The sequence below is a fragment of the Gymnodraco acuticeps genome, unplaced genomic scaffold (genome assembly GCF_902827175.1).
Source record: "Gymnodraco acuticeps unplaced genomic scaffold, fGymAcu1.1, whole genome shotgun sequence".
Classification (NCBI taxonomy): Eukaryota; Metazoa; Chordata; class Actinopteri; order Perciformes; family Bathydraconidae; genus Gymnodraco; species Gymnodraco acuticeps.
In genome coordinates, this window is record NW_022989810.1 from 1,605,277 (window position 1) to 1,631,885 (window position 26,609).

Below are 26,609 nucleotides of genomic sequence, written 5' to 3' on the forward strand. Positions count from 1 at the left end.
GTTCAGACCGAGCCAAAGCTATTACAAACACCAAATATCCTTATGTTGCCATGTTAGCAAAGCGCTACCTGGCTGTATCTGCTGCCTCTGTCCCTAGAGAGGGTGTTCTCCACAGCAGGAGACATTGTTAGTGCCAGCAGATCTGCCCTTTCAGCAAGCAATGTGGACAAGTTCATCTTTCTTTAAAAAAACATGAAAATACAATGACAAGCAAGTCCTAATGTCAAGCTGGCTGCTTAGGTACTAGTACAGTACAGTTCAAATACAGATTATTTCAGTGAATCGAAAAGCTGCACCTTAATTTTTATTTTATTTTATATTTTTTTTAGTAAATAAAAAATAAAAAACCCAAAACTAATAGTTTATGTTTTGTGAGTACTGGGTAGCCTACAGTAAAGTTCAAATACAGATTATTTCAGTTCATCGAAATGCTGCACCTTAATGGTTATTTTATTATATTTTGTATTTATTTGAGTGAATACATTATTCACAGTTTAATAATAATACCAAATATATATATATATATATATATATATATATATATATATGTTTTATTTTGTGAAAAAAAATTCTGCTGTACCGAACCGAACCGTGACCAAAAAACCGAGGTACGTACCGAACCGAAATGTTTGTGAACCGTTACACCCCTACTAGCTGGGTGTTCTCCGATAAGGGGCCGGGGAAAACAAAGTTAGTGATTACTGGTGCCATGTTTATTGATTGTTGGGGGGAACTGAAAGGCTCTTACCGTACTGGTTACTTTGCAGCCCGGACATTTCCCCCAAAACACATTTAGACGTGATCGCTACACAGAACTACCTTTCAAATACGATAATTTTTAAGACCTTCTAAATCATATTTAAGACCTTTCTTATATTTTTTGATCATATTTAAGACCTTTTTAAGGCCTTAAATTCTGATGATAAAATTTAAGACTTTTTAAGACCCCGCGACAACCCTGTAATACACTGTATACCCTGAGAGAATATCATGCCACTGACCGTGTGCTTGGTCCTGGCGGTCTCGTGCCACCACCTCCTTGGAGATGATGTTCACAGCCAGAGTGAACGCAGAGGACACAAAGAAGCTGCCAGGCTCAGCGATGATGGAAACACCAGTAGAAGGAGGGAAGTATAAATCCACCATCGACATGACTGCAGTATTGATCTGCAAAACACATTACATTACATTGCATTTAGCTGACGCTTTTATCCAAAGCGACTTACAATAAGTGCGTTCGACCAACAAAATACAACTTGAAGAAAACAGAATCATATAAGTACATCAGGTTTCATAGAGCAAAAACATTTCAAGTGCTACTCAACTGGCTTTAGAAAAGCCAGCCCTTTATTAGTATAAAAGTGCTTCGTTAATAGTTCTATCGCTCGAAGTGGAGTCGAAAGAGATGAGTTTTCAGTTTGCGCCGGAAGATGTGCAAGCTATCTGCCGTCCTGATGTCAATGGGGAGCTCATTCCACCATCCTGGAGCCAGGATAGCAAACCCACGTGTTTTCGCCGTTGGGAACTTGGGTCCCCCTCGCAGCGAGGGCGCAGCGAGTCGTTTGGCTGATGCAGAGCGTAGTGCACGCGCTGGGGTGTACGGTTTAACCATGTCCTGGATGTACGAAGGGCCAGATCCATTCGCAGCATGGTAAGCAAGTACCAGTGTCTTGAAGTGGATTCTAGCAGTTACCGGAAGCCAGTGAAGGGAGCGTAGGAGCGGAGTAGTGTGGGAAAATTTAGGAAGGTTGAAGACCAGACGAGCCGCTGCATTCTGGATGAGCTGCAGAGGTCGGATGGCACATGCAGGTAGACCAGCCAGGAGGGAGTTGCAGTAGTCTAGGCGTGAGATGACGAGAGCCTGGACCAGAACCTGAGTCGCTTTGTGTGTCAGCTGGGGACGTAACTTCCTGATGTTGTAAAGCGTGTATCTGCAGCAACGGGTTGTAGCAGCGATGTTTGCAATGAAGGACAGGTTGTTATCTAGGGTCACACCCAGATTCCTTGCAGTCTGAGTCGGGGAAACAACTGAGGTGCCGATGTTGATTGTTAGGTCAAGAGTGAGACAATCTTTTCCCGGAAGGAAGAGCAGCTCAGTCTTGTCAAGGTTGAGTTTGAGGTGATGAGCAGACATCCACTGAGAGATGTCAGCTAGACAAGCAGAGATGCGTGCGACGACCTGGGTCTCTGAGCGGGGAAAGGACAGGATTAATTGGGTGTCGTCAGCGTAGCAGTGGTAAGAAAAACCATGCGGGCTAATGACTGATCCGAGCGAGTTTGTGTACAGGGAGAAGAGGAGGGGACCAAGAACAGAGCCCTGAGGGACCCCTGTAGTTAATTGACAAGGGTCGGACTCAGACCCTCTCCAAGTCAACCTGTAGGTACGGTCTTTCAGGTATGAGGTGAGGAGGGAAAGTGCAGAGCCTGAAACTCCAAGTTTTTTGGAGAGTGCGAAGGAGGATCTGATGATTCACCGTGTCGAATGCAGCAGACAGGTCCAGAAGGATGATGACAGAGGAGAGGGATGCAGTTTTGGCAGTGTGCAGTTCCTCAGTGACAGCAATGAGAGCAGTTTCTGTGGTGACCTGCCTTGAAACCAGACTGGTGCGGATCCAGAAGGTTGTTCTGATTGAGATAACAGGAGAGTTGTTTAAAGACAGTGCGTTCAAGTGATTTAGACAGGAACGGGAGTAGAGAGACAGGCCTGTAGTTTATAACATCGGACGGGTTGAGAGTGGGTTTCTTTAGGAGAGGGTTTACTCTTGCCTCCTTGAGACTGTTTGGAAAGTGACCAGAAGTTAGAGAAGTGTTGATGAAATGGGTGAGAAACGGTAGAATATCAGAAGCGATAGTCTGAAGGAGGTTTGAAGGGATGGGGTCCAGAGGACAGGTGGTAGGGCGGGCAAAGATAATGAGGGTAAGAACCTCACTTGGAGAGAGAGGGCGAAAAGGAGGTTAGTGTGTTGGTGGAAGGAGGGTCTGGTGACCCAGCGGTGAGTAAAGGTGAGTCAGAAAAAGAAGAGCGAATATCATCAACCTTTTTTTCAAAGTGGGTAACAAAGTCGCTTGACAGAAGTGAGGAGGGGGGAGGAGCTTTTGGAGGGTCCAAGAGGGTGGAGAAGATGGAGAATAGTTTTTTAGGATTGGAATAGGAAGATTGGATCTTATCTTGAAAGAAAGTGCTTTTTGCCTGAGAGATCGAAGCAGAGAAAGAGGAGAGGAGAGCTTGATAGGTTAGGAGGTCGTCACGGTGTTTGGATTTCCACCGTTTCCGCTCTGCTGCCCTAAGGACGGTTCTATTAGCACGCAGTGCATCATTTAGCCAGGGAGCAGGAGGGGACTGACGAGCCTGCCGAGATGTGAGAGGACAGAGCGAGTCCAGAGTGGATGAGAGAGTAGAGAGGAGAGTTTCTGCAGCAGAGTTTGGAGGTAGTAGTTGGAACGAGTCAGAGGGAGGGAGGGCTGAGAGCACCGACGAGGCAAAGGTAGAGGGGGAGAGGGAGCGAAGGTTACGGCGGACAAGTGCAGGATGAGAAGAGATTAGTTTGTTATGTTTGGAAAGGGGTAGAGAGAATGAAATGAAGAAGTGATCGGATGTGTGGAGCGGGTTTACAGAGAGGTTAGAAGTAGCGCAGTTCCTTGAGAATATGAGATCAAGGACATTGCCAGCTTTATGAGTCGGTGGGGACGGAGACAGTGAGAAAGCAAAGGCGGTTAACAGAGATGTTAGTTCGTCTATCTTCCCCGTCTGGAGGTTGAAGTCTCCGAGAAGTACAGCGGGAGGGCCAGTTTCAGGGATGTGTGAGAGGAGATGATCTAATTCCTCCAAGAAGTCCCCCAAGGCGCCTGGTGGACGGTAGAGAACAACAATGGTTAACTGTATAGGATGGGTTACTGTGACGGCATGGAATTCAAAGGTGGAAGGAGTGAAGTTAGGTAGCTTGAAGAGGGAAAAGCTCCATTTGGGAGAGAGCAGGAGACCAGTGCCACCTCCTCTGCCAGTTGGTCTGGGTGTATGGGAGAAGGAATATGCAGTGGAGAGAGCTGCTGGGGTGGATGTGTTGGATGGAGTAATCCACGTCTCAGTGAGAGCAAGGAAATCCAGAGACTGCAGGGAGGCGTAGCCAGAGATGAAGTCAGCCTTAGGAACAGCTGACTGGCAATTCCACAGGCCACCTGAAACTAGATGTTGGATCTCAGTGGAGCATGTGGGATAGACGAGAGCAGGCCGGTTATATCGATTAGGAGATACACAGGGCCAGTGATAATTGCGAGAAGACACATAAACAGGAATGGAGAAAATACACATGATTATAGCATGAGGGGCTAAACAACCAAATAAAATGAAACTAAATAAAAAACACCAGCGATACTTAGCTCAATCAAAGTAGGATTTGCCTCCTCTTTGCCTCCCTCGTGACTCCCACAGGACTCTAATGTCTTTGTCAGTCTTTGACTCCCACAGGACTCTAATGTCTTTGTCAGTCTTTGACTCCCACAGGACTCTAATGTCTTTGTCAGTCTTAGCCTGTCTGACGCTGAAGCTGACGCTCCAGGAAAGTGCTACCTAAAATGGACACCTGATTGCTGAGTTCTCACAGCTGTGGGGCAACGTCCTTTTAATTAGTTAACTCTGCAGCTGGTGGCCTTCAAAAGGAAATCGAGACTGGCTTCCTCCTGATATGTTATTGTCTTTTAAGTCAATTACATTAAACCCTAAGTTATAAAGTTATGAGTTTAACCCTTAATACAGTTACACCTACTCAATAAAGCTCTTAGTATTCTACAAATGTTTAAATCAAAGTTAACTCTAGTAGTCAGTTAGTTCACTTTTAAGGTTTCAGTCAAATGACTTTTCCCAAGTTTCTGCCTGACAGATGCTGTAGCGGTTTTGAGTTTTTAAAAACACAATTCCAGTCAGATCAACTACAGAGCATTGATACAGAGTACACACACTGAAACAGTATGACAGTATGACAGTGTTAGAGACATTAGAAACCAAAATGGGTAGACCTTTAAATGTTACATTTAAAGTGTATCTTAATCTGATCAAGGTGTCAGGCTTTGAAGAGTGGTTTCAATCCGCTTTCTCACTCCCCAAAAAAGGATGGACTTGAATCTAATTATTTATTTTACTTATACATTAACCAAATGCATTTTTTTAGGATGTATAGATTTGATTTGTTTGTTTAATTAAAGTGGACCTATCATGCTATATTTGAACAATATATTGTAGGGCCATACCTATATAAAGTATATAAATATAGTGTTTTTTCAAAATACCAAACAGATCCTGCATTTTAGCCATGCCTCATTTCGCTCTTTCCAGGCCTGTCTTTGCAGGGGCTGATTCTGTGACGTAGCTTTAATGCAAATGAGCTGCAGCTGACCACGCCCCCCTGCAGGAGAGGGGAGCATGCTTTGAGATCAGCTGCTGGGCTCTCAGAAGAGGGGGAGGAAAAGAGATCTCTGTCCTCTGTGTTTTATTCGTATATGATTATATATAGTCGTTATTAATTTGTTTTAAAGCTCAATAAATAACAAAGAAGACCTTTGACCGGCACTTTTCTAATTTTGTCCGGAAGATTTAAACTTTAACGGACATGTTGACCGGTGAAAAAAAAATCTAACTGAAACTCAGCTGCACGGTCCCCTCGTCCCTTGGAAGAGGCGGAGAGGTGGGTGTTTGTCATCTGCTGGTGGAAAACCGGAGAGAATTACAGCGCTTGCCTCGACGGGGAGGGATTGCATTGAATTACAGCAGCGGGAGCAAACGCTTGCCTCGGGGAGGGAGAAAAAGAGCCACAGTGGAGAATAAACAGAAGGGCAACCATGCGCGTGAAGTCTTCTTCGCTGCTTTTGTGGCAGACTACAGCGCCACTTACAGGCCTGGCATATGTACTACAGCGTCTCCAGCGCTTTCGAGCGGCAATGGCCGGCCGTGGCCCAACCCCACATTCCCCTGATAGACGGAGCTTCTCGTTCCTGACTTTTCCAGAATTTTCAAATCTGTTTCAGTCAGTATCAGATCCGTTGCAGCCCCGTTTTTAGAGATTTGGGTATGGAGGAAAAGAGAGAGGGTTGTTTTTTCTGACACTTGGTGAGTTCCCTGACACACCGGGGACACATATTCATGTATAAAAGACGTACAAACGTGCATTTTGCATGATAGGTCCCCTTTAAACTTTATTAAAGGTTCAACTCATGTTCAATGTGTTGAAATCTGCTGCAACAAAACCATTTCCCAATTTTAGATCAAATCAATCAATCTACTCTAATCTAAGACTAGTGTCCTATGAATGGGTGTCATAATGTAAAATGCACATTTAAATGTTAAACTGTATAACAGTACTTTCTAAATAATGGATTGAAATTATGAATTGTACTTAATTCTATCATCATTTTTCTCCTTAAATGTTCAAAAGACTGCTGACTAACTGTTTTTAAAAGGAAACACTGATCAGTGTGAAAGTCAGATAAGATAGTAACCATTTCCAGCTGGGTCTCAGAGCCACTGAAGCCACCTCCAATGTCCAGGACATTCATGTTGAAACCGATCTCCTCCTGAAGCAGAAAAACGCTTGTAAATGTGTAACCAAAACAAAGTACTGAGTAATTCTTAAGCTGCCACAAGTGTCCAAAACATCAGTGTGTGTTACAAAGCAATTAAATGCTGGTCACAGGACTGAAAAGCGCAACTACAATAATATATTTACTTACTCCCATGTCAAATACACAGCGGGCGTCAGATATGGCATGAACGTACACCTGGTCATCCTCGCAGGAGCTGGAAATGTGAGACCTTGGGGGAGAAAATGAGAGGGAAAGTTAATGATCAAAATGTCAAATCTTCACAAGGATTTAAAACGTTATCCAGTAGCAGGTTAGACTTCATCTTTGACCCAGAGAGAGCTGAGGTAAAGAAAGCTGCTGTCATTCCACATATCAGTATGTTTCTTCAAAGTGCGTCATAACCAGACAGTCATTCTCAGGCCTCACCTGACTCCCACCACCTGCACCCCCAGCTCCTTGGCCTTCTCCAGCAGGCGCCTGCAGTCCTTGAGGGAACAGCCGAACGCCATGCTCATCTCGTCACCCTGGCTGGAAGCTTCTGTTGAAACTTGTAGCAGCAGCCTTTATTAAAAAAACAATCTGTGTTAGTGGTTTGCTGACAAAACAAGAAATAAATAAGTGGTTCAAAATCAGAATGAGTTGACGGCACGCACATTAAATCACAAAATATTGCATCTGAGACCAAATCATTTTTTTTACACTTGATTTGGGAAAGATTTTGTTATTGGCAAACCCAATGTGGAAGAAGAATGTATTTAAAAGGGAAATCCTGCAAGACAGATTCTAATGACTCCTAAAAGGTCATATGATTGCACAAAGCCAATTACCTGACAATGTTAAACTAGAAGCTTTCAGGTCACATGATCACTGGCACCAGTACTAACACTCTGAGCTCTTACTTGGCATTGGGGTGGCAGCGAGAAATCTTGCGCAGCTCGGCTTCATTATCACACACCAAGAGGTCAATGCCGTTTTTAGCGGCGTATTTAATCTGGGACACTTGTTTGCAAACACCGCTGTAGATGATATCTTCAGAGGGAATACCATGGCTCTGCACCAGCTCAAGCTCAGACTGTAACACAAAAGACAAATACAGATCATTATTCCATAATTATGTGTAAGTGGGCTAGTTAATAGACATATGATCATACCAGGTACATCCTGCATGGTTTAATACAGACAAAATAAAGAATACATAAAAAAGGTAGACTGGCTCTCGTAGGAGAAGAAGTGTTAAAATATTGAACAGATTTGTTTTAAACTCCCCTTTATGACCAGTGTTGGGACTAACGCGTTACAAAGTAACGCGTTACTGTAACGCGTTACTGTAACGCCGTTATTTTTGGCAGTAACTAGTACTCTAACGCATTACTTTTTTAATTCAGTAACGCAGTTACCGTTACTACATGGTGCGTTACTCCGTTAGTTTTTTTTATATAGTCAACAGCCAGGCGAACAGAGATGAGTACTGTACTTGAGTACAGTACTTGAGTAAATGTACTTATGGCGTATTTCCACTGCTGCGGGTAGCCCCGTTTAAGCGTCCTTAACCGTCCTCAAGCGGCCAGGCCAGTTTTTGGTGGCCTTTCCATATAGCCTAGTACCGGCTAGCGGGTACTTTTTCCGGCCCCATAAAATCGTGGTTCTATCAGACCAGGGCCAGGGCTGAACTAGTGACGTCAACACTCTCGACTGCTGATTGGTCAGAGAGAATCGTCACAAGATCGCGCGCTAGTTCATCCCTAGCGTTGCATATATATTTAGAAGCAAGCTTGCTGCATTTTTATAAACAGCATTTTGTAAACGGATGAGCTACAAAAATGGCTACGTCTAATAAGAAAAGCACACCGTGGTCGACCGAGGAGGTGACGACGTTCCTACATCTCATTGGGGATGATCAAATCCAGCGGGAGCTCGACGGAACAACTCGAAATGTGAACAAAAACAAAGCCGATCGCCCCGCCTACACTGCGTTGCTACCCCAGGTCCTAAACTGTAATGGAAATGCGCCACGGCCTCGGACGGCCAGCGAGGCAGCCCGAGGCCTGAGCGAGGACGCTTAAACGGGGCTACCCCGTTGCAGTGGAAATGCGCCATAAGATACTTCCTGTGTCACATGCGGAGACGCGCTGTGGGCGTGTTTGTGTTGTTTACTAACAAGACTATCATGGCGGCGGCGGAGCTCAAGTCTAGTTTCTCCACCTGGAGATATTCTCACTATTTCACTTTTGTCGAGCACAAAGAAAAGAACGTTTTAGTTAAATGTAAGTTGTGTCTTGGCGGGTCAAAGAGCCTATCTACTGCCCAAACCAGTAATTCAAATCTCTTAAAACATCTGCAAAAACAACATGCTGGGACGAAGCTAGTAGCTAAGACCACAGATACTCAGCCGACGCCACTCCACCTCCACCTAAGCAACAGCGGCTGGATTTTAACCAAGGGACTGCTAGCCAGGGAAAAGTCGATAAAGCCATTGCACGGTATGTTGTAGAACACATGCAGGCTATTGCTACAGTGGAGTCACCCGCTTTCAGGGAGCTAGTTAGCATGATAGCATGTCCGGGCGGCACACGGCATATGGGACGGAAAACTTTTTCCAACTACCTGGAGAAAGAATATACAAAAATGGAAAGCCAGCTAATATCGATGCAATCCAGATTGCATATAATGCATGTCAAGTTGATCAACAGATTGTATTATTCTCCAATACAATAACAGTACTGAAAGGAAGGCTATAAGGGCATTAATGGGAGACATTTTGTTAAGTAACTAAAACGTTACTTTTCACAGTAACGCATTACTTTTTGGTGTGAGTAACTGAGTTACTTTTGCAATGAAGTAACTAGTAATGGTAACTAGTTTTCAGTAACTAGCACAACACTGTTTATGACTGATTTTTATTTTTTACCTTTGTTTAACCAATAAGTCAATTGAGAGCAAATTCTTATTTACAATGACAACCTGGCTAAAAGACAGCAAAAAAAAACGAAACAAGATGTTAAAACATAGATACAACTAGAACAATAAGCAACATTAGACAAAATGAAAACGTCAAAATAAGTACACTATATAAATAACAATATAGAGCTACCGGTATGTACTGTACTATCTTTGTATCTAACACATGTTTCCTGTGGATAAACCTGAACCGACTACAGTGATACAACCAGTTTGTGGTAAAGTACCTTGTTGGTACAAATGAATCCGGCGCCGAGGGCAGCAAGAACCTCAATAACAGCTGGGCTGCTGTTGCATCTGACAGCATAGTAGGGTCTAATTTGGGCCATGTGGGTTCGCCAGCGAACATGCTGCCTCATTATTACTCCCAGGTCTGCTACAAAGAATGCATTCTTCTCAGTCTGAGGAGGAAATAAAAATACATGTCAATGAATGAGTAAAAATACAAACTCCAAGCTTTCGCTAAAGTCTGTCAGATTGTGACTTACCACATGTAAACAGGCCAATAGAATAAAAGGTGTTTTGAAAAGTACGAAATGCAGGTTTGCAAGTGTGTGCTAAATGTACATGTTGCTGCAGTGAGGCCCTTACCAGATATTGTTCATAAATATGATTGTCAATCACGTCACAGAGGGCTGCGCCTCCCTCCAGCAGACCGACAGAATACTGCGGTTCATCAGTGATTCCTTTCATCCTCTCAACCGTTTTCTTCTAATCCGACAGGCATAAAGAACTTGGCTAGTCCGAAGTGTACTTGCTCACACCCTCTTGAGCCCCTGGGTTCCTAGACTTTAGCAACAAACTGTACAAGAAAACGAGAAGAGTCAACACAACATTCACAAACAATTCAATCATATATGGATTAGGGATGCACCGATAATTATCGGTCCGATATTAGGAATTATGACGTCATCCCGATAAACCCGATACCAGTATTAATAGCCCCGATAATATACAATATATTTTTTGGGTAAAAAAAAAGAAAAAGATACTGCGGTGTGGGTGGATTGGGATGAGGGGCGCTTGTTTTTCACTCGGCTCCTCCCGTTTTGCCAGTACTGTGGTATTAGTGGTTTAGGAAGAGGGGAGTTTTTCACAAATCCAGCGCTCCCTAACTCGTGCCTGACTGTGACGTAAATGGTGTGCGGCCGTGAAGCCAGGACAGTAAACAAACATGTCGTCGGTGGTATGGGCGTTGGAGCTATGTGCAACTCAAGGCATATGCTCGAACCGGAGCTGCCTGGACGCTGCAATCATGTTGCGCACTATCCGTGCTGAGTGTGCTGACTTCTCGTACAATGTCCCACTGTCTGGCTTCCTGCATAAAGTCAAGTGCTCGGCGCAGTTGTGGCGAAATGTCGCTCCTCCGTTTTCATTTGAAACAGCTCCGTATATACGTTAGCGCAGCTAGCTAGCACCAGATGCTAACAACAACAATGCACGTAAGGTCTCTCTCTCGCTCGCTCGTGCCACACATACACACACCCTCCCGGTCCTCCAGATGGCCAGTCGGTGCCTGCCGGTGAGCGTGGAAGTGTGGTCTGCCACAAGCGGGCGACAGGAGCGGGGCTGTCAGCATCAGCTTGTAGATGGTATTTTAAACTCGATGCGCTCTGAAACTACGGGGCGGCCGAGGAAAAAAAATACACATGCGTTAATCGCGTTAAAATAATTAGTGGCGTAAAAAAAAAAGTATTATCGGTATCGAGAAGCAGGAAGTTATCGGTTACAAAAAACCAATATCGTGCATCCCTAATATGGATAATGCATTTCAAATGATGTTGTCTAGCTAGTTTATAGAGAAGCTGGAACCAAGACATTATATACGAGATCAGCAAATAGTCATTTTCAGGGAGTATCCAATCAGAGCACAGTGCAGGCTGCATGTTACAGGACAGCATTGTGGAAGAGGCCTATTCTTCTAAAGAGCCGCTGTCAAAACAGAGTCTGGGGCACAGAGTTCATTCACTTTACCATCAATTACCCCCAACAATCAACATTAATCCCAGAACTGGTGACCCGTGAAGGTTCTTTTTGAACGCATTAAATAAAGTACAATACTGGCGGCGTTGATGTCACAACTTTACTTTCAATTATGTTGCACAAAAAACAAAATCAGAGAGGCACAGCAGTCTGGGTGGAATATATGGGACATGGCTGTAGGTTAGGGAGGTTAAATAGTGAGAAAACAATGGGCCTAGAAAGCCTGAAGCAACTGAGACAGGGCGGGGCTACTGTCAAAAAAAGGGCATTGTGCTTATGACTCCCCCAAAGTCTGATCAGTTTTATAAACAATATTGTGCAGATGTATTTGTTTAGAGTCTGACACACATGAACTGACAGAGGGACAAGGGCAAGTCGGTGATAACATTACTCTCTTGAAATAAGTGATGATGCTAATGGCATAATGATCAGTTTATGGTTTACAGTGACATTATCCTTCAGAGAGAACTTCACTCAAATCCAGTCACTATTAGCAATATGAATATCGTAATATCTGCGACTAAATGAGAGCAAAAGAAGAACTACATCACAAAAAGCAGTCCAGAACACATTGTCCTGTGTGTTGAAAATAGATCTTAAATGTAGAATCTAAAATAAAATATAGCCTGTTTGTTTTGTTCTTTCTGTCAACGAGTCTGGTGAAAACATTTGTCACAATGCATTAGTACAAAACGACTGACACGTGTACACAAGTGCTAAAACAAACAGGTTTTACATTGCATGTTTCTAGAATACTATCTATTATGTCAAAGATGATGCATTTATTCTTTATTCACACCTGTGTTACTCACATGGATGAGTCCTGGTTTGAACCCGTCCACTATCAGCTAGGATCCCAAGGTGGCTCCGCGTTGAAGTCAAATGGCTCTCGGTGAAGCGATGACCCTAGATCTTCTGGGTAATTATTGTACACCTGCAAAAGAACAGATGAAAAGAGAGCACAAAGGACTCAATTACTGACAGAGAAGCAACTTTCCCCACAATGCTCCAGTCTATCCTAACATTAAGGACGTTTTTATACAATTAAATCTGTAAAATGGTTGAAGAAGCATTAATCAAACTGGAAAAGTGCGGAGGGTTAAAAGCCAATAGAAGCAGAGCATTGGGTTTGCATTTTGGTATAAGTTAATGGTTTACTTTGTATGCAACACATTTTTCCGTTATTATTGCTATTTGTTAATGTTTCAAATCTTACCCTTTCCTAGGATCATAGTCCCTTTTAGTAATTAACATAATGCATTTATATTGTCACTGAGTTCATTCACAATAGTATTTTCAAACTCATGCGGGGTGATTAGCCAAACACCAAGCATCCTCCTTCTACTAATTCAAACCACATTTAAGATTTCTGACATACAGGTGGCTAGCTAGCTTGCTAACAGGTCATGTTGCCTTCATTTGGTAACGGTTAGCATTAGCGTTAACTACCTAGCAACAAAGGAGGTGAATATTGTTTAAAAAACAATTTGTAACTAATTTAATCAATATAAATTCTACCAACTGTTCCGCTATCTTTCACTAATTTCAGCTAGCATGTATTGTTGGCTAAATTACACGGTTAATTCATAAACAAACTCATAGCATGCTAACAGCGCGGTTAGCTACGTTAACGTTACTTACGTTAGCTGAAAACCCAAAAGAGGGGACAGAACGCTTTTTCTTTTTAGGCGGAATTTTTAAAGAGTGGTGGGGTTACTAGAAGAGAAAAGGATAACTGCCATGGACGTGGTGAACCGGCCAGAGTTATTATCCTTCAGCGTTTTGTTGATGCAATCTTGTCGTAGGATTATTTGTGACGACTGAGCGGAAGGCAACAGTGGAGGTCGAGAGTGGAGGTGGACGGACAGACAGACAGGAGCGTCAAGAACTAACATTAACAGCGAGATATCCGGTTAACTTATCAAACTAAAAGCTGAATTAATAAATATACTGCAAACGGTTTGATTATGTAACGCAAAGCACCATTGTGGAAAAGCAATGCCCCACATATCGCTCTGATATAAATATCATCTGTAAATATGAATCTATCTTCAACATAACTTAAGAAGTTATATAAACACATGTTCCTGCCTGTTTTGACTTTAGCCTGGGGAGCTTGATGCATTTTAGATGGGCGGGGTTTAGAGCTGTCAAAACCAAAGACAACGACCTCAGTTTTAGAAACTGATAATGATCAAATGTACTGACAAAAACATAAATGAATATTAATTCTACAATGAATAACCCAGCAACTTAACCAGCAACAATAATAATCGTATTAATGATAAAACATAACAAAAAGAATAACAATTATTACAATAAAAATGAACAATTCTAGAAATACACAGCAAAATGTATGTCCAGCAATACAATCATATATTGGTTGACTACAAGTTATATTTATAGATAATAACCTGTAGCCTACTGTATGTTAAACAGGTCACAATCCAATTTTCCAAGAATTACCTGTGTTACGTCTTCATTGTGTTTCCCATGGCTCAATAAGGACAAAATGCTGTCCAATATTGTTTGCAGAAGCTTCCTGTTTTCTTTAGTCAAAATCAACAGTTGCAAAGCTCCAGTCCCATGAGTAGGAAGAACATGGATGCATGCATTTTGCCCCAGGTTCAAGCTCTAACTGGATTGTTCTGTCCCTTTGCTTTTGTTGTTGTGACTTTGAGGAGTTGTGCCCGCTTCTGAGAATTCAGGGTCTGGGTCTGGGGCAGAAGAAGATAAATTTGCATGTCTCCCTCCTCGACACAGGAGGAGGGTGCCATGGAAAGCTATGTTATCTAAGCAGAGGGGAAGTTTTTTCTCTGGGGGATTCTTTGCCTATACCAGGGGTCTGCAACCTTTTTGACCAAAAGAGCCATTTTGCTCCTTTTTCCAAAACATTTTTTTGTCTGGAGCCGCAAAACATATTTCATAGTTTTTTATTGTTATATCAGACAAAAACTACAGTTTTTTTTGCATTTATTAGGCTATTTATTACATTATATAAAACTGTTAACCTCTAATAAGAAACAAATAACTCTTATAAGGAGAATTAAAAATAATACACAGGCCTACTTTAAAGGGATAGTGGAAATCCGCGAATTTTGGGTTTAACTTATGTATTTGTATTAAAAATAAGCATAATAACAATTTTTTTTTATTTCATGCGCCTAGTTTCATTTTATTTTCAATTTTACTGCGCCCTCTCAATGAAACGAAATACTTCGGGAATCGTCGGGAATCTTCGGGTGATGACGAGAGCAGAGGAAGACGGGCACAAACAATGGCGGACATTCAATAGCATTTGCATGTGAATAGCCGACCTTTATTATGGTGAATAGATGTGTTTTGTATGGCTGTAGTGCGACAGCAAATGCAGAGAATGGCATATCGACTCATGCGTTTCCAAGAAACCCAGCCATTCGTCGTCAGTGGGTGAAATTTGTTCAGAAATTTTCACTATAGGTAATACTATAAGACTGTAAGATGGCAATACTTTATACCGAGTATATTGCCATAAATATGATGATTGATTATCAGTAAAAAATTCTACGTGACACAACGACATTGGATTAACCTTGAGATGCGTTTTATTCCGTTGAACACAACTTTTGATCACAAATCAAAAAGGTAAGACGTAATTATTGTAATATTTTTGGAACCGGATGTTGTTTACTTTCTCTTTTCTGGCTGATAGCTCCAGGAATTCGAGGTCTTACAGTGATGACATTACATCTGTGGAGTCTCAGCTTTAAATCGTATATCTTGTTTGTGCAGTTAAGATAGTAATAAGGGCATTTCTACCGTGTGTTGTGTGTAAAAAAGCGTTAGCATTAGTTCGCATTGTTTCGCTCAATGCTAATTCAAAGGCTTGGTATTACTCTTGTGTTTTTTCTAGCTAACAATTGTTCTTATTGTCAGTTAGCGGAGTTTTCTTACCTTTAAAAGGGTATGAAACATTAATAGTTTCATAAATGTTAAGAAGCCCTGAGACATGTGAGAGAAAAAAAACTGTGGGAGGGGTCCACTGGGGGGACCTTCGGGCTTAACTGGTTAACAATGATTAATATTTGTAAAGGCTACAGGTGATCTTAAGATGCGTGAGCCTATGCTTAGGGACCTACCAGTCAAGATTATTTGTGCGTAGGGGTGCATCATCTGGCGCCTGGTCCTGGTCATCCTCGCCATTGCCCATGCCGTGAACCATCACCTCGGGCTCGGGCTCGAACAAATAAGGACGTAATGGTCCATCGTCTGGTTCAATATTCTCACCATCGTCGCTTACTGAACCGGATTCAGATTCAGTTCCTAAAACGACATTTTCGTAGGAAAGCCGAGAGGATGTTTCTGACTCGCCATCATCACTGGATACCTCGTACAATCCTTCTTCTTTGTCTGGTATATTTGCCCTTCCACGTTCATTCTGCATAGACGCCATAGTTTGTTATCGTATCGTCTTCCTGAGTTTTCGTCACTTCCGGTTTGGCTGAGTCGAACATTTCGTTTCTAAAAAACTTCGGGGAAGCTGCAATAAAGTGCTTCTAACATGCGTAAGGCAATTATTATATTTTTTTAATCAGGTGTGATTGTTTTGGTACGTAATTATGCTTGTATATAAGTTAAAACGAAACTATTTGAGGTTCCATTTCCACTATCCCTTTAAAATAAATTAAACACAGCACAAGCTACAGATACAAGCGGCCGAGATGGGTTTTCTCCGCAGGGTGGCTGGTGTCTCCCTTAGGGATAAGGTGAGAAGTTCGGTCATCAGGGAGGGACTCGGAGTTGAGCCGCTCCTCCTTCGCGTCGAAAGGAGCCAGTTGAGGTGGTTCGGGCACCTAGTTAGGATGCACCTGGGGCGCCTCCCTAGGGAGGTGTTCCAGGCACGTCCAGCTGGGAAGAGACCAAGGGGTAGACCTAGGACCAGGTGGAGGGATTATATCTCTTCGCTGGCCCTGGGAGCGCCTTGGGATCCCCCAGTCAGAGCTGGTTTATGTCGCCAGGGAAAAGAAAGTTTGGGGCTCTCTGCTGGAACTGCTACCCCCGCGACCCGACCACGGATAAGCGGGAGAAGATGGATGGATGGATGGATAAACACAGCACTTGGGGAGTCCTCTGCACATTTGAAGGAAAAAAAAATATTATTAAAATGGGTCCACTTTGAAATAAATAAAACATATAGCTGCACCCTAAAAAGAGTTAAAGGTAGGGTAGGTAAGAATGGAGAAACCAGCTCGAGTGCGCTAGAATTTGAAAGTACACAACCGGAAAAAATATGCCTCTTCCTTCAGACTTTCTTACAGAGTCCCTCCTCCAACACACACGAACGCGGATGGAAGGCTGACAGGCAGGTAGGCCATCCAGTTATTTTAGCCGGGCCGGCTCAGATGATTGGTCGTGCTTTTTACAGCGCTACGGCTTCCAGAGATTAATTTGTGTATGTATTTATTGTCAAAGCATTTAATATATTCATTGCTATCAGGACGTTAAGAGCATTCCATGGAATATAACAAAAAGTGTTTTCTGAAATAAATTGCATACCCCATTGAATTATGACTGAAGATCGTCAGCTGTCTTCCTCTCCCGTGTTGTTCCTCGATAGTAAAGGCTGCAGCACCTTTGACAACTTCTCTCTACATATCAAACATACCGGTAAACCAGCATCGTTTGCTGTGAAAGCAGATAACTCTGTCCACACAGAATTAAATCCTGTGTTCCTCCGGTACTTTTCTTTGATTTATCCATAGTTCGCTCATCGAGCCGGGGGTCAGGTTATTCACCTGCAGGAAAAGGCGCTGGCGCGGGACCGTAGCAGGATGTGACGCATATTTTAGTTGACCTAATTAAAACCGTTTTGTTTTTTATTTATGTCTCACACTATCACCTCAAAATACAAGATACGAAACATTTTCAACCATGCAAGAAAATATAAATAGTCCTACAAATACTATTATTTTATTTCCTTCTTATTTTTGTCCAAACTCAAGGGAGCCAGAGAAGAGGGCTTATTGCGCGTTTCCACTGCAGGCCTCGCTCGGCCTCGCTCGGTTTGGTTAGGCCTTATTAGGCCCGGCTCACTTTAATGGTGCGTTTCCATTACAGTTTAGGAACTGGGGCAGTTACTATAGAGAGGCGAAGTCCCTCCCCTTCCGAAAGCCTCCATGGGACTCCGGAAGCGGAAAATTATACATTGAAGTCAATGGAGAGAGAAAGGTTATCTTTTGATCCCGTTTGAATTGTGCCACGAATGACACATATGATGTTTGTCAATTTAAAAGAACATTTTGCAAGTCAAAAAAATAAAAATGTGTCGTAAAACTGTGAAGTTACACATTTTTTCGTGTGAAACCGCTCAGTGAACTACAGGGCTCTCGTCTCGCACAATACGCGTCACCAACATAAAGATGGCCGTCACGTTAGCACATTTCACCACATTCTTTCAGAATGAGAATAAAAGTATTTTACGAGGTGAAAATCACTACAAGTCTGGGCACGTTGAGAGCTGTACCTATATGAAAGGGGAGTTAGTCGGTTCTGTAAGAGCAGCGGGACCGGCTTTACAAGGTTTCGGTGAGTAATATGAGTGCAATGTGTAACGTTAATGTCAGCTAGCTAACATTAGCTAACAAGGTACACTAACGTGTTTTGTTTTAGTAACTAGTTTTCTCCTTAAGAAATTCGTGGTCTCTGTGTATGCTGTGGATAACATTAGTGTTCACAAGAACAAGGTACACTCCCGTGTTTTGTTTTAGTTGCTCTTCAGATTGAAGCGGAGTTTTATATCGACTATACTGTATGTGTGATCTCCTTTTTCTCGTTGTGTCATTTGAGTTTATTTGCTGTGTGTAGATTCCGGTGATTCCGGTGTGCTATTCAAGGATTTTGGTTATCTAGGCACAGCTGTGTGTGACTCCCTCTGGTACACTGGTATGTGTTTTCCTAATGTAGAGAGCATTGATTAATTAATAAACTACACACCGAGTCTAGATCCTGACCAAATCCTTTTTTATTGTTGATCAAATGTTTTTCAAAAATGTATTCATACACATTTAGAAAAATACAATGTACAATCACAACCAATACAGCACAAATTACAAAAAATACAGAAAAAACAAACAATAACAACAATCAGACAAGAGGACAAAACTATGGAAAAATAAACCCTCCCACCCCCAGATCCGGACCATCCTTGTATTATTGCTCATTCAATCTATTATAGCATGCTAACAAATGGTACTTACTTTATTTTTACAGATCTGCATAGGAGACGATGGCGCGATGCAGAGCGCTGTCTGTGATTGTGCACAGGAGATGTACAAATGCAGCCACGCTGCAGCATTGGCAATATTTGCCATGTGGCAGATCAGCTCCACAGATGTGAGTGCCAGTGGAGGAAGCCTGGCACTTAAAAAGTAGTCCAGTCGGTGTCTCAACTTTACCAACAGCGAGAGGAGACATACAACCCACTGGCCAGAGACATCGCCAACTGTCAACTGGGGGGTTGTAAACGAGGCCGAAGGGGTGAAGGCTTAGAATCGAGTCTGGTCTCTTTGTGAGTGAGTCGGGTGTTTTGGGAGCATCACCCGATGGACTTGTGCAGCCATCTGCCCTGCTGGAGGTGAAGTGTCCACACAGCCAGAGGAACATGACCATCGCGGAGGCAGTCCAGTTACCATCCTTCTGTCTCCGTGAGGAGGGTGGGTTATATATTCTCAAGGAGAATCACCCATACTGGCACCAGGTCCAAGGGCAGCTGCATATCACAGACCGGAGTCTCTGCTACTTTGTTGTGTGGACCACGAAGGAGGTGATCATCATCCCCATCCCCAAAGACCCTGCATGGCATGGAAATCTCCTCCTCCTGGAAAAATTCTACACCCAGCATATGCTCCCTGTGTTGGCCAGTAGAGGTAGATTGTGGTGGAGACGCTGAGCAGTTATTTAATTGTTGCATGTAATTATTATTATTCTGCGTGCTTCTTAGTTATTCCATCTTTTGCTGTAACATGGATCTGTATGTAACTCTATATTTACTTGTTATCTACCACACTTCCTTCTACATCATACACCATCATTATACATGATGGTGTATATAGGATATATATATTTGTATACATATCTGCAAATTGTATAATTTTATTTAAACATCTTTTTGATCTCTCAAACTGAGTAAAATTGACAATAAAGTTGACTTTGAAAAATATATATATTCTTTATGAAAATAGTTGACTGTTGTCAAATGAATCCAAATGAAACGTTGGACTGAACTGCAACTACGCCTTTAAATCTCTACGGACTGTTTTTCAGTGGGATGGCAAGTTCCTATCTTTAAACATTTATTAGTTTTTTCTCAGAACAGATTTGATTTTCTGAAGTTAATTTAACTTTGCCGACCATGTAAGGTCATTATTAAAAAGGTACAATCAATTTGTTTAGGGTTGACTAAAATAATGAAAAACATTTAATTTGGATAATTTACTTACAGAATAAGAAACTCAATGATGCTCTACTCACCTGTTCCTTTTTTATAAAGTGAAACAGTTGAAACGATAGATTTTAGTAAACTTAAAAACAACCTTCTCCAAAAGCTATCAAGGAATATACCGAATACTTACAATACAATACCTGTTACTCATATATTAATGTCTTTGTAACTTCGGTAAACCACTACCTCACTAATTTCTTTCATTCATCACGGTTCAGTAAACTAAGTGATACATGAACCAGTTTAATCATTATAATAACGTAGGATGGCAACTCTTTGAAACTGTAGGTGGCTCTTAAAAGAGCCGTTGTGTTTGGGTGTGCTGGTCTCAGGTCAGTCTAAGCCCTCTCTCCGCGGATGCGGCGGGCCAGCTGGATGTCCTTGGGCATGATGGTGACCCTCTTTGCTTGATTCATCTTGGGGGGCAGCTACATGGATGTCGGTGCAGTCCACAATCATTGTGCAGTTGAAGGCAGAATTAATTTATTATTGACTCCGAATGAAGCACAACTTCATGTCATACAATACAATGACTTTATTTGTAATTGTGTAAAAAAACATGAGCATTGATTAGCAAGCAGGACCTGCAGGAACAGAGAATGGTGATGTATGGAGCTGGGAAGAGAGAAGAATAAAGAAAACAGATCAACTTTATTATCGGATATTAAAAATTCAATTTCAAAACAAGTTGCCGCTCCTACAGTTTTCTAGTATGTAAAGATGATTTCACATGACCTATGCAAAAATATCACACTCAATACATGTGTGTCTCTGGGGGATGCATTGTGCCTTTGATGTATATAAATAATATACCATAACCAAATACTATTACGTACAGTGGAAATCAGGTTGCCAGAGCAGGTCAGTGTGCATGTTCCTCAACGTCTCAGCAGTTACAGGTGAGGTAAAGAAAATAAAAGAGAAAAAGGTCAGTAACAACACTTAGTTTAAAGTAACAACACTTAGTTTAAAGTAACAACACTTTGAATAATTATCTCTTCTAACAATTTTCTCTCAATAAGCACACAACGACTGTCTTTCCAACAAACAGATTGTCATCACAATGAAACACGTCCAGAAGAATGTCATGCAAAGCTCCCTGCCTGCCTTCGACTCTCCCTGAACTGCTTCCTTAGCACCCGGTGGATGGCGCAGTAGGCTACGCTTCAAATGTTTCACGAAATACTTACCATCATGACTACTCTTACTGTTTAAAATGTTGGTTTACTTCATGTAATAAAATAATAACTTCATGGTAAGGCTACTAAAAATGACAAGGCTAAGTAATGTAATGCTAACTAACGTGCTCGCTACTCGTCGCTACTAGCTAGGTAGCTAACTTGACTATGCACATGAACATGCACAACATGTATATTTACCTATGATATTACCTGATATGTCTGATCCAGCGACTCCTGGTCCTTTCATCAGACGGGAATCGATAGAAGGAGCAAGTGGTATGATCACTTTTATGACTACAACCTGGTACAAAGCACACAGGCATCTTGTAAAAGTGAATTTATTTTTAGCGATCTATAATTTATTGGAGGGAATAAATCAGTTATGAGATCTTCTTCTTCTTCGCTTTAATTACGAGTCTTATTATAAATCACCGAGCATGCCTGTGACATCACTTACGCGACCCAGAATGGGATTTGGGATTTGTAGTAGCGTATTTTTCATAGTCTTATATTTCAGCAGTTTTACGACAAAATGTGACTTTTTTGACCTGGAAATGATTGTTTAAGATTGACAAACATCATATGTGTAGTTCGTGGCACAATTCAAACGGGATCAAAAGATACGTGTTCTCTCTCCATTGAATTCAATGTACATTTTTCGCTTCCGGGGTCCCATGGTCCGGAAGTAGATGGGCGTGACTTCGCCTCTCCATAGTAACGCAGTGTAGGCGGAGCCGTGACGTCATCTTCAATGAGAGCCCCAGAAAAACAACACAGCCGTTAGCTCTTAGCACTCAGAGCTCACAGCTCTTCATATCTGTTCAGAAACTTGACAAAAGTTAAACAAGTACAAACCACAGACTGCCTGTGTCATGGCGAATACAGTCGCTGGTTTATTTATGTCTGTATAGGCCGTTGTTGTGAGTGTGGACGGTCGGAGCATATATAACGTTAGCTTAGCCAAGCTACATTTAGAAAACACGCATTTGAAAAGGGTTTTTCGCCTGCCGTCTGTCTGCAGACTTGTCAAAGCATTAATTCATGGTTTTTACTAACCGGTATCAGTATGTTGTTACTTCGGCATCATTTTGAAACGTGTATTACAATTAATTCACGGTCAAATATGTTCATCTTGTTGTAGTTGTAGCCCCCTTGCCAGCGATTCTCTCTCTAGTTTAGCATACTCAGCCCGACTCAGCCTGGTTGTTCCTGGCCCTAGAACCACGAGTCGGGCCAGAAAAAAGGTGAAAAAGTAGCCCCGGGCCAAAACTAGGCCAAGTGGAAACGCAACCAAAAACGGGCCCCGCACGGCTCGGCAGGCTTAAAGCGAGCTACCCGCTGCAGTGGAAACGCGCCATTAAAGGGCTGCATGCGGCCCGTGGGCCGCGGGTTGCCAACCCCTGGCCTATACCTATCCTAACTGACATCATCTTGGACTTGGTCTTAAATATCACAGACCTGAGCTTGAAATCCCCCAATTCAACTCTCCGTGTCAAATGTTTTGAGGGTTTTTAACTCATATATGCAATATTATTTATTTATTTAAATATTGTAAAACATATCTATCATCATGTGTATTGGGTTTGCCTTTGAGTTGGTCTTTTTGTAATGATCTATTCATGTATCCTGAAGTCAAAGTCCATTTTCAGCTGTGTCTGTGCAGCCTTTTGGGACAAAATGTTCCCTCAGTTTAGTCTTTTCAAGGAATTATTACAGAGGGCATGGACAAACAATACTATTCTAAATAAACTTACACAAATACACCCAAATATAAATGCTTGGAATAGACATGAGAATATTTTTCTCTGACTCTTAAGTTTTATGTGGTGTATGCTTTTCTAGGATTCAACACCATGAAAAAAAGGCAAGATCTTCTAAATCTTTACAACCCTGATTGTTCATAAAACAAAGCATGGTTTCCTGTTTTTTAGCCACCACCAGCACCGTTTCGAATTCACATAACTTTAAAATAGTTTGGTGTGTTAGGCGAGTTTTGAGCACTCCTTAATGAATAATAAACCATAGCAGCATTTGTTTCACTAAAACTGTTGCTTGGAGTCCATTGTAAAGGCTGCAGGGGATTTCTTTTCCTGCAACACAAAAGCTGTTCCGTGTTTTGTGCCTGTTTTCTCCAACACTAAATGAACTATGTATATATAAGTCTAATCACACATAGCATCTAAGGGGCTTCCAGTAAAGCACAATGTTTGATTTCCATTGTTTGGATCATAATAGCCAATCACAGCTGCTGGGTATGCGGCAGCGAGACATGTGCACCACCCACCCTCAGGGCAAATACTCCAGTGGCTGCATTGTGCAGCAGGAATTCTTGTTTGCAAACATTATAAACAGATTACATCAACACACATACTTAGAAAGTCCCAACCCAGGAACCCTGATTACTCAGAAGCCTCCAGACAGAGAGGAAGAAACAGCATGTTACAACAATAAAAAGGAAAATAATAAGGCACCTTCAAAAATGTATGTATATATATATATATATATATATTATAATCAGCCCTGATCATAACTGCCATGAGCTACCAAAATTCATTCATTTTCAGAAGTGTAACCCTTTAAATGCCAGTTTGTTTACATAATGCCACAGTTTAATTAAAGGTCATGACTTGGCCATTTCTACTGATCATAATTCCATTGTTGAGGTATACTAGAATAGATTTACATTGTTCAATGTTCCAAAATCACATTGGTTTTCTCATACAGCATCTCTGTATAGTATGTGTATTCACTCTCTGTCCTACACGCCTTGTTGGAGCTCCTGCCCCCCCCCCCCCTATGAGCCCACTGAGTTGTGATTGGTCAGCTCGCCCACTCTGTTCTGATGAGTCCACCACCGTTACAGCAGAACATCAGTGATTATGTGTTACAATGGCATTTGTTAGCAACCAGAAAATGACACCAGCAATGACAAACAGATGAGAATGCTGCGTGGGGTCTGGGTTCCGTGTTGGCGGGACGTTGCGGGGTTCGCTGCTCCGCCCTTTGAGGATCGAGGAGCGGACAGTGTGAGCTGGATTACTGGTGTCGTTTCCTGGTTGCTGCATGGGGTCTGCGAGACAGCGAGACACAGCAGAACTCAGCCTGAGCACACACACACACACTCACAGCAGGCTTCTACTTTTCACTGTTCTGGATTTGAATATACACACTCAGTAAAAAAACAATATTCATTGTATTGCATTTACATATTTTGTGCAGTTTCACATTTACTAAACTAACTCCCACCATTTCAAATGTTCTAAAATATTGTAATTTTTCATATTTTCCACTTCCAATAATCAAAAAGGTATGCACATTCATAAGCAGAAAATAATATATAAGATATATATATATATATATATTTCTGCCTGCTTGAAAAATAACTTATTTATTCATTAAATGGACTTGAGTGACTGATAAACCCACACTGAAATGCACTTATGCAACAGGCTGCTGGAAGTGTTGATAAGTCACTCAGCAGCTATTATTTCCAAAGAATGTTGCTAAGTTAAAGGAACTCCAAACAAACTTTTCCGCTCCCTGATCTGAATGCTAAGCAGGGAAACACAAAGCAACTGGCTACAGGAATATAACAAATACACAAAACCAATCTCATTCCAGGAATGCTGATGAATATCTGTTTTCTGACAACTTAAGACATTATGAAAATCCAGTGCAATCTTTAACACACCCAAAAATGTATTTTAAAATCACCTCAAAGGAAGTACCTATCTATGGGTTGTCCCAAAACATGTCATTTTTAACAATAGTGTCACAGTGGTGAAGAGATAATGAGAGATATACTATGATGGTCAAACAATAACACACTCTTCAAACTGGTGCACATTTCACCCCTGTTTCCTCTCTGCCAAGATACAATACGTTATCATAGAAAGTTCATAACATAACTGTGTCAGTATTTGAGTTATTGATATGTGGTTTGCTTTTAAAGCATTTTGCTTCTCAGAAGAAAATGATCATATCATATGCTTTTGATAAAAAAAGGCAACCAAAACTTTAATAAATGAAATAGCGTTAAACATGTATGGGGGTAATTTAATTGAGTTTAATCCCAACTAAATGCTGAAATTGATGTATTCCTTTTTTATTTGGAAGTAATTTTTGTTGAAACGAGGAAAAACTATATTTGTATTAAATGTCACCCTCCAATTGATTATATTAATTGCAAAAATGCCAATAAATCTTTATTCAGTTATTGACTACTTTTCAGGCAGCATTCTTTCTAAACAAGACAATTGAGGAGAAACAGGTTGTTGGCTATTGTGATGATTCCATCCTACTCAAATACTTCAGGCCATCAACTGTGATTATAAACTCAATTTTGGTACAAATTTGTGATCACATTTGTGTTAGAAGCTTTGAATGACAGTCGATGCAAGGACAAAGTTAATTGGTATATGCGTGAGAAAGGATATAAATTGTTTCTTAATCTGTTATTTTTAAATGTAGTCATAATTATTGCTGAAACAACACTTTCTTATTGAACATGAAAAGATCACACAACAGACTCTTATCAGTAATCTGGATTCAGACTGACTGACAATAACGTGCGTGTGTGTGTGTGTGTGTGTGTGTGTGTGTGTGTGTGTGTGTGTGTGTGTGTGTGTGGTGTGCATGTGTGTGACCTGATAACATCCCTGCAGACTGGCCTCGAGCCAGCCATGGGCAAACTCAACCTGCCGTTTGATGTCGGGGTTGGCTCCAGTCAGACCAACCATTGTGTCCCAAACAATGAACCCCAGACCCACTGGACTATAAACATGTCCTTTGGGGGCGTTTTCCTCAGATTCTGTGCAGGAGACACCCAAAGTCAGGAAACTTGACCCGGCTCTTCCAAATGTAGTAACTCTAGAGCCTCAAATGCTGTTGATTTGGCATCAAAAATGGTCAGGGTCCCTCTCGAAGGTAATGCCCTTGGAATGTTGACTGACGCACAAGTCTGGGCTGGAGTTCTTATCACATCCTATAATTCAGGATATTTGGTCAAATTCCATATCTAAAAATGTTTTGTATTACCTACATTTATGTAGAAACATGATGTTTTGCAACGTCTGCCAATATAATAAATAAAATCATTTTCTATGGGAGTGAACCGTGGTGTTCATTGTAGCAACACTGCAACTGAATACTCTGTAGTAAAATTCATGCATTCAAAATCATACAGAAGAAAAAGTATTATAATCAGTAAATGTACTTATTATGTTGGATTGCATATATATTATTAATGCGTTATAATTGTATATGGATTACAAATATTTACATCACCCTAATGCAGTGTTTCTCAAAGTGGGGGGCGCTCCCCCCTTGGGGGGCGCAGAGGCATGACAGGGGGGGCGCAGAGGCATGACAGGGGGGGCGCAGAGGCATGACAGGGGGGGCGCGACAGACCAGGAGGAAAAATGGTTTGAAAAAAA

General features: G+C 41.7%; 1 protein-coding gene across 2 annotated transcripts in view; it reads right to left on the reverse strand.

Annotated features, from left to right (window-relative positions):
- Positions 1-13,389, reverse strand: part of LOC117554309 (antizyme inhibitor 1-like) — a 35,885-nt gene extending 22,496 nt beyond the window's left edge. The window contains exons 1-9 of one of the 2 annotated variants that reach the window (XM_034228698.1): positions 13,156-13,389; positions 12,327-12,448; positions 10,123-10,333; positions 9,759-9,932; positions 7,473-7,645; positions 7,000-7,134; positions 6,721-6,802; positions 6,490-6,564; positions 1,002-1,167 (exon numbers count right to left, since the gene is read on the reverse strand). In XM_034228698.1, coding sequence (XP_034084589.1) covers positions 1,002-1,167; positions 6,490-6,564; positions 6,721-6,802; positions 7,000-7,134; positions 7,473-7,645; positions 9,759-9,932; positions 10,123-10,224 — 907 coding nt within the window. In that variant the 5' untranslated portion in view covers positions 10,225-10,333; positions 12,327-12,448; positions 13,156-13,389. Of the gene's footprint in view, positions 1-1,001; positions 1,168-6,489; positions 6,565-6,720; positions 6,803-6,999; positions 7,135-7,472; positions 7,646-9,758; positions 9,933-10,122; positions 10,334-12,313; positions 12,449-13,155 lie in introns of both variants that reach the window. The other variant, XM_034228706.1, reaches the window with a different exon arrangement.
- Positions 13,390-26,609: the final 13,220 nt, after the last annotated feature.